We start from the raw sequence: 12,596 nt of genomic DNA on the forward strand, positions 1-12,596 counted from the left end.
GAAAAAAACATTGAAATGGGTGTTACTGAACAAGCATAATACTATCAGTATACATCAGATCTTAGCCTCCTTCTGTATCAAAATTTCACAACTTTACACCAAGTTTGAACCTATTCAAGCTATTGGTAACATTTTTTATAGAATACTGTTACTTATTTTAGCTGAAGCATTGTTTTATCACTCTTGGGAAAACTTCATGGGGTAGAAATTAATTTTATTTTCATTTCAAAGAAACGAATCCAGAATTCAGAATTTTAAATTTCTTCCTCATAGGTCAGAGATTAGTGTACCATAACACTAGTTAAAAGAGTGAATTAATTTATTTTCTTAATTCTTTCCAAGAACAGTTTTTTCAGTGGCAGTTTTAGGAGCTTTTTTCATTTATCTACTTTTAAAAAATTATATTAATATTTTGTTGTGTGCCCAAAGGAGTCAGAGAAGTAAGAATCTGTCACCCAGGGAAGTGTGACTTAGACCTAGGAGTTTCTAACTAACACACAGTTGACCCTTGAATAGTACGGGAGTTAGGGACACCAAACCCCTGCACAGTCAAAAATCCATGTATAACTTTTGACTCTCCTCAAATTTTTGAGTTTATATGAATAAAGGTACAATGATTGACACATCGATAACAAAGAAGCAGCAGTATTACGGTTTTACGGTAGCCTAGTTTAATCATCAGTACGACCACTTCACAGTAGCCTAGCCTACACACTAATGAATGAATCATCGTAACAGCTTTATGGCATACAGTATTACAGTCATATTTACAATGCCATATTGGAAACAGTTACAGTTTTTAAAAACCACTTATATGCCACGATAGGCTGATACACAGTTTCTCCAATTACCAGAGAGAGAGAGGTACACACTGTATGGTAATGCAGTTCTTTAAAAGCAAAGTTATAAAACACACACAGTATAAACTAACACATTATTAATTTCATATTGAGTATCACTCACCTTATGCCTATGTAAGTGAAGACTTATATCTCCATATATTTTATGCATTCATGACATACCTAACTTTTTCTTTTTTTTTCCACTATTTATTTCTAGACTGCGTGGTTCATCTGAGAGTTTTTTCACATTTTCACAAGTCACCAAAAATTTTTCCAATACATTTATTGAAAAAAATCCACATATAAATGGACCAGCATAATTCAAACCCATGTTGTTCAAGGTTCAACTGTATATATTAGAACACGAAGCACAAATTTACAAGAGATATGTTACATGAAAAAAACTATTATATAAATATATGTGACATCCTCAAAGTCAGAAAGAGGAACATTTCTTTTATTTAGTCTCAGTTATTTCCTGTGTATTTTCTTACTATCTTATAAAAATCTGATTTAGATATTTAGATTATTTTTCCCTGTTTTTTCTCATGTTAGAGATGATTTATGTGACCATCATTAAGCTATTAATGGCTATTATAATTTATAAGATCTATGGGATATTTCACTGACTTAATATACTTTTAGTCTTTAACGAACTAAGGTGACCAGTTTGGCTATACAGAACCTGAAGGATTTTTTTCCCAAAAGGTTTTCATAACAGATACATTTTAAATACACATTAGAAGCTTGAAGCCTATACTTTATTCTTCATTCGGTTCACTTATTTTTCAGCTAGCAGCTCTTTGAGCTTTTGTCATCCCAGACCAGTATTTTCAATACTTTTAAAAACTAGAGTCTGATTTGAGTAAGTTTTGCAGTGTTTCTGAGATATACTAATGCTTACCTAAGCTATATGAAAAATTAGATCTCATTTGAAAATTCAGAAATAAGAAGCATACTGGTCTTTGTTTTATAAATATCTAGCCAAACATTTATGTGTTTTTGTGTTATAAGTAAATTACAACAGAAAGTAAGAAAATATTTCCAGTGAGATTATGAGTAATCTCTTACTGAAGAGTTTTACTAAGTTTATCATATAAGTATGAATTCCTTCTTTGCATTTTCAAACCCAAAGAAAGTAGTTGATTTCTTCCATTGGATTAATATCCTTACTATCTGTTCTTTATAATCAGAGGGAAGTAAAGTGCTTTGGTACGAATTTACCTCAGAAACTAGAAATACCTACAACAACTTTTTAAAAATCACAACATACAAAGTATTAAAGGGTAAAGGAAATTATTTATAGGTATCATGTACTTAAAGCAGGAATCATACTCATATGAATGATGCAAAGGAGAAAAAGTGGAGAAAAAACATTTGAATTAGGGGATTCTTGAGATACTTACTCAAAACACCTAGTATATAGACATATGGATTATAAGCTGTGAGCTTTGTAATGAAGTTAGCCATGTTTCTTGAAACACAATAGAAGAACAACTCGCATAACAGATGTTTCATCGTACTGATGCTACCCAAGAATGGAATGCATTTGCTTTTTTGTAGCTGAATTATAGAAACAGCCTCTGGAGTATTGTTTCTAGCTATATGCACAAACAAAATACACATCTCCTTTGTATCATAGATATTATTTCCACAATTTTTTAAGCTTAAGACCAATGTGGTGAAGAGGGACAGTAGTCATCTATTGGAATAACTAAACTCCTAGAAGAAATATATATAATCTAACGATTCTTAGATAATGCTGATGTAGGCAATGTGCACAGCTAGAACGTAATGAACATGTGATTAAAACTTACTGCCTGGGTGAAGAAATAAACTTGGCTCCAAATCCTGCCATATGTTCCCACCTCTTAATCTATTTTAAATCTAACTTCAGTGATAATATATGATGTTTAAATTGATATCAATATCCTTTCAATAGAAAGCAAAATTATCTATTTAGTCAAGAAGATACCATATTTCAAGTCATTTTTCTCCTTGGCTTTTGTAGTAAGATATACTTAGTTTGTGTGTTCTTAGACTCCACCTGTACCATATGATTAATAGAAAAATTCACCAAGACTATTCAACCAGTTCTAGTTCCTCTAGAAATCTGAAGAACAAATGAGTGCTATACAAGTAGGAACATACCATTCCCAAATTAAGTAACTGGGGTGGAGGAATGGTGAGATGGAAATATAGGACAGGCTCTCATGTAAAGAAAGAGTAAGCCATTCTGTATTTTGAAATCTAGGATGAGAAGGGAATTTAGCTCAGCATAGGGAAGAACTATCTAGAAGTTAAACTGCCCAATCATGGAAAAACTCTTTATAAACTTTCCAGGCAGGGTCTGAACAGCCCTTTTGTCAGGACGTTGCGTTGGGAGGAAGATTAAACTGCACAGCTGTATAGCTGCCATCAGCTTTAAAATTCAGTGATTCTGAATTAGCTCTTCCTGCTCTGCCTTTGTTACCAGTTAGAAAGCCAGTTGCTCTTCTTTCTTATCTTCCTGTTTTCTGTTTGCTTCAGATTATTCACAACATGAAAATATTTTGTAAGTCTGTCAAATTATTGGATAATTTCTTACTCATTTCCTCTGACACTTGTGCACTGTGATACTTGAACACTGGCTATACAATGAGTGAAACAGACTCTACCTTCAAGATAAGCAGGAGATGCAGATAAATAAAGAAAAACTACTAGGCAGCAGGAAAAAATCTAGCAAAGAAATATGCATAATCTGTCGGGGAGTCACTACATAAACCAGCATGTAATTCTGTTGGGGTTGAGGCCTCAAAGGAAGATGAAGACTCATTTAAGTTAGTCCCTTATTAACAGTGATAAGGGTCAGCCATTACAAGGTTGGAACATCAGGTATCATGCTTTTAATGCACCAAGCACTCTGAGAGGTGTTTTATATGATTTCATTTTTCTTCCAACAAGCTTATGAGAGATGATACTATCACTTCACAGTTAAGGAAATTAAGGTTGAGTGGATCATTGGGAGAATCACTGGCCCACCATCACACATATAGGAAGAGGGGCAGAGGAAATGGGGCAGGGGCAAAAGAGATTCAAACCACTATCTTTCTATGTCCAGAGCTATAAGGAAAACTAGAGTTTTCCTTGATAAAACAAAATACAGATCTTCTAAGATCAAAAATGAGAGGCAGTTTTTTTGTGTGTATGAAGAATTTCTATTATACTGTACCATTCAGGTTTTGTTCCCAGTGACTATCTTCTCAGAACTCCTTGCTAATACCTTGCTGCTACCACCATGCTTGATCCAGAGGTTAAGGGAATTAGCTATCTTTTTAACCAATGACTCAAGTGTGGATAGACACTATTCTACGCTCCCATAGCACACAGAATTGAGATGTTTAAGTAATATTTCCTAAAAGTAAAAAATAATGAGATGAGCATGTAATTAGGTAATTTATTTATTTATAAACTGTGGCTTACCCTCTGGAGTTAACTGACCTTTTCTCAATGAGTATTTCCGTATCATCTTAGTACCTACTACACAGAGGGCCATGGCAGCTGAGTTAACATGAGTGAAAAGTGTATTGCATGTTTCTGAATCATAAGAAATCCAGTAGTCTGGAGCTTGCAGTTGGGAGAAGGGAAGAAGGTGAATATTATAGAAAATGAGGGCAGGATAGTCAGGCTAGGGCTGATCTGTGGGTAACATCATGGAGCCAGGCTGAAGCATAGGCTTTCTTTGCTAAGCAGCGTGGGTCATCATGGCTTTTAAGTGACATAAGTAGGACTGAATTTTAAAACCGAAGTTGTGGAGGCAGTATGGAGACTAGATTGAGAGGGGGAGAGGCTTAGAGAGACCAACTAAGAGCACAGTAGTCTCAGTAAGGGTGATATGAAGGAGAGAAGTATTTCAAGAGCTATTTCACAGGTAGAATCAATAGACTTTGGTAACTGATTGGATATGGAAATTGAAATAAAAGAAGTATCAAGGAGCTCCTAGAGGTACTTAGCCTGGACTGTGGCTGAGAAGGTGATGCCATAGAACTGACTGAGAAAGGCAATAGGAAGAACACAGCCATGAACAGATAAGACTGACTTTACTTCTAGATACATTGAGGGTGAAATGGTATTCAAAGAGAAACAACCCATATGCAGTTCAGTTATCTGAGAGCTGGGGGGAGACATTATGACAAAATATGAAAGAATTCCTAACATATGAATAGTTGTTGAACCAATGGTAGCCATGAAGGTTACCCATAAATACATATTTATTTAGAAGACTACTGTGGCTAGCACTTGGAGAAAAGCAACATTTAAAGAGTTAGCAAAAAAGGAGACAGCAAAGGAAACTGAAGAAGAAAAGCTGGAATAGTGGTGTCAGAAAGCCAAATATGAAAAGTAGTTGATACTGTCAAAATATATTAACATGACAATGTTAAAATTAATCTTTTAAATATATTAACATGATAATGTTAAAATTAATCTTTTGGGCTTTATGTAAACTAAAGTAAGCTGATATATATGTTAAAACATTAAAATATTTTATCCTTTTAATGCATATAATACATATACATATTGACAGAAACCTATTGAGTCATATAATTCATGCATACCTATTTTAAGTTTTCATATATTTTTGTAGATTTGTACATTAGTACATTTCTCTATGGGATATATTATTTTGTGAACAGAAATTTGCATTCAGTTTTACTATGTTGGATTCACCTATTTGGCTTTTTATCCCCCCAGACTTTGTATAATTGTTTTGGGTCAATTTCAAACACGTTGACTAAATCTTTTCTTTAAAAACAGTTTTGAATTTATGAAATGTTTCATTTGAAAAAGTTCACTGTTGTACAGATGTCAGGAAATTAATAAAGATATGTTCAATATTATAATTGCAACTATACCTTAGTCATGTAGCGTACTTCAATGATCATACATACTCACGTAGTTTTTAAAAGACACAAACCAAAGTAATTGTTGAAATAGAAGCAAAAGTACAAGAGTGGACCCTTCAGAGAATGAATTGCACAGGCCTTATCCAGTCAGGAGTTATGTAGGGAAATCATTAACCTGCTCTCCTTTCTTTCCCCCCTCCTCTTTGGTTTTGTTTTTTTGTTTTGTGGTAGTCTGACCCTTGGTTATCATTACAGAACTATGGAGGTGCAATGAGACCCCCACTGAATGCTTTAGGTGGCCCTGGAATGCCTGGAATGAACATGTAAGCAAAATGCTATATTATCCTGTAAAGTGTTCTATTTTCTGTCTTCTAAAGCTACACCAATTTGTATCACAATTTAAGCTCCTCAATTTCTGTGTAATATAAAGAAACTAGTATAAGTGAACTAAACATGAGCTGTAGTGTTTGCTTCATTTTTACATTTTTTCTGTGTTTATCTTCCTTCTCTTGCAACCTTTCATTTTTTTCCACTTTCAAATGCCATAAGTGCCAACTTATAGTCTGATTTTCATGTTTCATTTATCATAAAAATTAGTCTTTTATAAATAAGCATAATCTTCACGTAGTCCATACAAAATGTAAAGAGATGCTGACACCAGGACCATGACATAAGTCTACAGAAGTAGACAAGTGAATACTGATAACTTCATTTTAACATATGATTCCTAAGAGTTTTCAATTCATAAATATATATGTCTTTATTTTTGCTTTGTTGGGACTGCTGTTTACCCAGGAAGAAGTCTCTCTGGTAGTTTTTCCTTTATTAAAGAACTTTCCATAGTATATTTTCTTTTGAAAATTCAAGATATACTTAGATAAGGAGTAAACTAACAGTTTGGGGGGTTGTTTGTGTGTTTTGATTTGTCTTGTTTACTGAAAAGGCCTTTCAAGACCACAAAGTAGCTGCTTCTATCAGCCAATATGATGTAGTATGTTAAGATTTATTTTCCATTATGTGACTTGCTCTCAAGGTTCCATACACCCCCAGTACTTGTTAATGTCTCTCCTTAATTCATTAGGTGGATTAATTTCATGCTGTAGCCTAGAGAAAGTTTACCAGAAATAATCAAAGAGTTCCATATAAGGTTGTGAGTGGTCTCCTTTAATGTATTTCCCATTAGTCTGTGTTTTGGTTACTTATATGTCAAGTTAAACAACTCTGTCATCATTTAATGGTATTGAATATATACTGAGGTATGCTCTTTTGATGTATGTAGGGATTTTTTTAAAGTTTCTGAAACCATTTTCATGGAAAGCAGTTTTGCCTAAAATAGAAAATAGGTTAATAGATGGGTATCAGCCAGACTCAAACCTAACAGAACAAGGAAAAAAAGTAGGTCAAATTTTCCTATCACATCTTTCCACTTTTAAAGTAAAAATGGATAGACACGAAGTCTGACTTTTCTTAAATTCCTCAAAGGCTTAGCCTTTATTAATGGTTGCTACGAAAAGGAATGATATCTTGTGTTTATATCAAAAGCTGAAACTCTTAACAATAGGATTTAAATATAGATGTAGATATAGATATAGATACATAATTTACTTTTGTAAGATTCTGAATTTAAAATGGAATTAACTTTTAAGGAATAATTTTGAATGCTATGATCAACCCAGAATTATCATTAAATATTAAGAATGTATATACTATCATTTTTTATATTATTCATCATGATAATTAGCCAGATTTTACTAGTACAGAAAAAAGTTATTCCATGTGACCATTTAGAGGCTCAAATAGCTGCTTAAAACTGTCTAGTTTCTTTTCACATACACTTAAATACTTATGGGTACATTTAATTCCCTAGCCTATGGAGACTAAAAATATGGCTGAAAATTTTAATGTGATTGTTTTTGTTGATATTTTGGTTTCTCATTAAATATACCCAGTATTTTTAAATATAATACTTTATATAGTTATACTTTATATAATATCTGGTTTTTAAAGAACTTTTAAGCCTTACAGACTCAAATTTCCATTGTTTGTTACTATGGACTTTTATTTGGGGTCTTATATCATTTTCAGTTTTCTATAAATTAAGTTTCCTTCAAAGACAATGAAATTGTAAATATTTCCCCTAACAGGGAAAGTTTGGAAGTATGGAAGATCCAACCAGAGAGAATAATTCTTTTATTGATACTGGCTCCAACAAAGCAAAAGTGCATTTGAAGAGACATAAATAAAACACTATTATCTCCATTATACTCAACAGAGTAAATTTTATTGAAATCCACTTCATAATTTATTTTCTTTAAAACAAAGTAAATCTCACTGTATTACGATAATTAAGTGTTTCTAACTAGAATTATGGCTTTCTTCATGTCACTTTTTACATGTTGGGTAACTTAAAAATCAAGGGAAAAGGCATTGGAGTAGGATTACCTTAAGCTACTTTTCTTTTTTTAAGCTACATTTTTAACAGTCTAAGATATTTGTGTGTCAGGATGAGGTGGGGTATGCTGAAGAATCCTATATGGATGAGGTTTCTTTAGCTTGTCACTTTTTCTTATTTGCCATAAAAGTATAACAACTGTAAAAAAAAAAAAAATACCCAACCCTGGTCACTAAAGAAACTAAATACCATATTCTAACTACAACTTTATCTTTTACTGAGAATAAACTATTTGGAATGAAATTTTGATAATTTTGTTGTTTAAAAAAAATGTTGGTTGCCTCTAAAGAAAATGGTTATTTTAATGTAATTTTGAACATTTTCTAACTCTAAACTCAGGATAAATTGTATGTAGTGTCATCTAAAATTAAAATAAGAGTACACTTTTAATGTTTCTATAACTAGTTATATTTAGAAATAAAGCTTAATACCCATTTCAGTAATTTGAAGTAGAATTTACAAACTGCAATCATGATGTAAATATTTTCAAATGCATTATAGATTATTTTTAAAGGAAACTATATTTCTGAATAAACCACCTTTTTACAAATTTCAAAAGAATGTAGAATTCAACATTAAAACATTTCTAATTCAACTTTGTACACCTCGGTATTTTAATTGAAACTGAGGACCAAGAATTTCAAAGAATCTAAATCTTCTTGTTCTGGATAATATCCTATAGAATTATAAAGTTTGTAGAGTTATTATCTTGAAATAAAATGACTGAATTACAGAAGAAAAGAATTTTTCTCTTTGGTAATCATGGCTGCCTTCATCTCATCATATCCAGATACCCTTTACAAAAAATAGACTTCTTTTAAATTCCATTTTTCTCTTTTTAAGTGAGGCTAACCTGATTCTGTTTGCAATTACACTTATGTAGACATTTGCATTCGAAATAATGCCTACGTTATAGTTTATAGATCACTTTCTTGATAATACTGATGGCCCTCAGAAGGAATAGGAATTACTGAGCTTAAGTGGTTGTTCTGGTAGAACAGCTCGCTACTATAAACTCCACTTTATTTAGCGGTATTTGCAAAACTTAAAATATTTTCAAACAGATCAGTATTTCCCAATTTCTTTACTGTGTTCTATTTAACATCAAACAAGTCAAATGTTTTACTTGATCAACACATAGCCAGTGGTTTACCTCAGTTTCTGCACATTAGGACACTGAATCCTATACATAAAATCATCTTTTTAAATGTTTCAGTAATTAATTGTAAGATCATCATCATTGTCATCATCACCATGTTAAAGAGGAACAATTTCCAGGGACAATACAGGTGCCCCGCGCCTTCTCCCTGTGCGGAATACTTTGACCACATCCCCTCAGGCATCATATTTTCCCCTTCTATTACTCAAGCAGGTTTGGAAAAATTGCACTTGGGCATCCTAACAGAGCTCAAGGCACGATTTTCATGACCTTTCCTACTGCTGACATTCCTGGGGAATCCCAAAATAAAGCTCAAAACAGTTTTCAACATTCCAAGAAGACACAAGTAATACAGCTAACTTGGACAGCCTCTAACATTTAGAACTTTAGGTTTAAGTTCCCTAAAATAAGAATCAGGAGACATGTCACAGACTTTTCATAGAGATTAGAGAGAAAGGGAATTTTGAGTTACTTTTATTATAGAGGACCTGCTGATAGAGGTCTACTTTTTATCAGGCAGTATTTATGCAGATACACGTAATACTAAAAGTATGAGGACAAGAGACTTTTTTGGACTTAATTAATTAGGCATTAACTTTGTTTTAAAAGCTTTATGTCCTTTTAAGCTATGGAATATGAAACATTTTCCTCCATCCGAAAGTGAAGTAATGTATTGGCATAGATTACCTCCTATATTTCCCAAGATTTACTCTGGCCACTGTCTTGAACTACAATTACGAAAACAAGAAATGTGATTTTCTTGTTCAATGGTAACTAAATCATCAGTAGCACTGAAAGATAGGTTGATATATACATGTATATAAATTTATGTGATAGTCTATGCAATTTTTTTGAAGAGGAGGCAAGTTTGGACATTATTTACATTTATTTATTTGGAACTTAATGCGAATAATCATTTTATGTATAATTTATCTTACTAATGATTTCATTTTCATTTTGAATGATACGGGCAGTGCTTATATTGATGTCACAAGATTATAGTTTATGTTTATTTCATAATTTGTGATTTTTATTCCAAAAGCATGCTTTCATAATGATTTAACTAAATGTATATATTTACTGCTATAGATGATTACCACATTTATACTTAAAACATGAACTTAAAATAAAACTGGGCTTACTAGAAGTAGTTTGATTTGGGAAGAAATCTGTTTTGGGGAATGATAAAATTTTTGGATTTTAGAAATAAAAAAGCGGTGAAAATAAATGTAAGGAGTAATTTCAGTGCTGAACTAGAACTGCATAGTAACTGAATTATAAACATTATTATTTTATGATATTATTGCTTATTGTGGCATCAGGTAAAATTTCATTTATCATGTTGTCTTGTAGGGGGCCAGGTGGTGGTAGACCTTGGCCAAACCCAACAAATGCCAATTCAGTGAGTATATGCATTTTTCATTTTCTTTGCACTTTGTAGCATTTAACAACAAAAATTTGTTGCTTTTCAAAGCCCTGCAGTTGGTTATATCAGCCGTTTTGTTTTTTAGGTAATCATTCAAAAAATACATTTGTGTATATTTTTAGAAAATATGTATAACTTGAAATTGTGTATTTTTTTATTTCAAGATCTAATATAAACATGCATTCTATGTAGATTAACAGATCTTCAAAGATAGAGAAACAGTATGACTTAAGTATACTACAGTAGGCTGTATTTATCATAAAATCTATCATAAAAGTGATTTGATCTTCTAAAATAACTATAATAATCAGTAAAGTTGCCAAATAAAATCAGTCTCTATCTGAGTTATTATATCTGCTGTTCTAGTTACATGCCTGCTTGCTCTTTCCCTCCCTCAGAAGCAAGCACACATTTGCCTCGCGCTGTGGGCTAAATTCTATCCTTACATTTGTACCTATGTATCTGACATCCTGGGAATTTTCTGTATATGTTACGTGTCCGTGATTTGACTGCATAAATATTTTTCTCTTAATAATGTCACAAATATGTGCATCTGGATTTCTTCAGTATGTGGGTTCTGCTCTGTACATCTGTGTAGTATGTGCTCTGCACAAAGGTGCCTGAGTCAACAGAGTCAGTAGGAAGCTGAAATACAGCTGTTTTCCACTTGTGAAGTCCATGGAGCATCTGCCCAGAACGGATGCCTTTTGTTAATATGCACAGAGGTACCTTATTGACTAGCAGTGGCCTTGATGCTAAATAAACATGAAGCTGATCCACTATTTAATGTTAATTTAAACTTGAAGAAAATTTAAAGTGAGGTGTGGATGGTATAGAAAGAATCATCCTAAATCCATTGCTGTTCTAAAGCAGAAATCATTCTTCTCAATTATGTAACTCATATTTTTAGAGAAAACATTTCTACTATCTGCATATCTCTTAGTTTCAATAACTATGACATTTGCTAATTAAATAAAATTGTTTGGGGTGGAGAGAATGATGATGTTGCATCCATTAATTTCAATAAATCTTTTAAGATACTGTTTTGCCTGATTATGTTGTAATGTAACTCCTTTACTCCTCCAAAATTCTTTTAGTTTGATTATATTCTTTTGAACAGTTCACATTTCTATTTGCTTCTTGCTATGACTTTCAACTTTCAAGACTCCACTTTAAGATGGCACCTAACCAGCAGCTCAAGATACTTTCTTAGAACTCCCTATTAAAACATATATAAAGATGCAGAAAAACAATTTTTTAATAACAGGGAAAATTCTTGCCAATCTTCCTATTTGCCAGAATCTGTAAAGACTTTCTGTTATCCACATGTCTGATGAAACTGGATTAAAAATAAAATGCACAATTGATGACCCACCTTAACTAGTAAGCAAGAAGACCCTCTCTCCTTCCTCACTGTCAGCCCAGCCAGCCAGCTCCCTACTGCCCGTTGCAGGCAAGCCAGAGTGCAGTTCACACCCCCTGCTGCCCACCTCCTGCAGAACCTCCTTTTCTACACTCACCTGGAGACTGTGTCCTCCAAAAGCCACTTAGAAGGTGGGCAGGATTTAATATTGAGGATGGTGCACTGTACCTAGCAGGTATGTTATCCAAGTAAAGAGTATTAGCTAGAGGCAGAGATGTGGAGAGTGTTATGCTTTCTGATTTTTAGTTTTTAGATTTCTAAAAACTCTTTGGGACTTCACAGAGCTAAACACTGTTTGTGCAGGAGGAAAGTACCACATCAGGTTGGCAGCTCTGCATTATTTTAGACCCTGAGAAACACTAGGAATTAGGGTAGGCGCTCTGCATATCAAACTGCTGTCCAACAACCACT

General features: G+C 33.0%; 1 protein-coding gene across 2 annotated transcripts in view; it reads left to right on the plus strand.

The window, feature by feature from the left end:
- The window catches only part of SSBP2 (single stranded DNA binding protein 2), a 249,894-nt gene that overhangs the window by 203,845 nt on the left and 33,453 nt on the right, over nucleotides 1–12,596 (plus strand). For both annotated transcript variants that reach the window (XM_031674398.2, XM_006197620.4), the window contains 2 exons: nucleotides 5,981–6,048; nucleotides 10,690–10,738. In XM_031674398.2, coding sequence (XP_031530258.1) covers nucleotides 5,981–6,048; nucleotides 10,690–10,738 — 117 coding nt within the window. The remainder of the gene's footprint in view (nucleotides 1–5,980; nucleotides 6,049–10,689; nucleotides 10,739–12,596) is intronic.

The sequence above is a fragment of the Vicugna pacos genome, chromosome 3 (assembly GCF_048564905.1).
Source record: "Vicugna pacos chromosome 3, VicPac4, whole genome shotgun sequence".
In the NCBI taxonomy this organism is placed as follows: Eukaryota; Metazoa; Chordata; class Mammalia; order Artiodactyla; family Camelidae; genus Vicugna; species Vicugna pacos.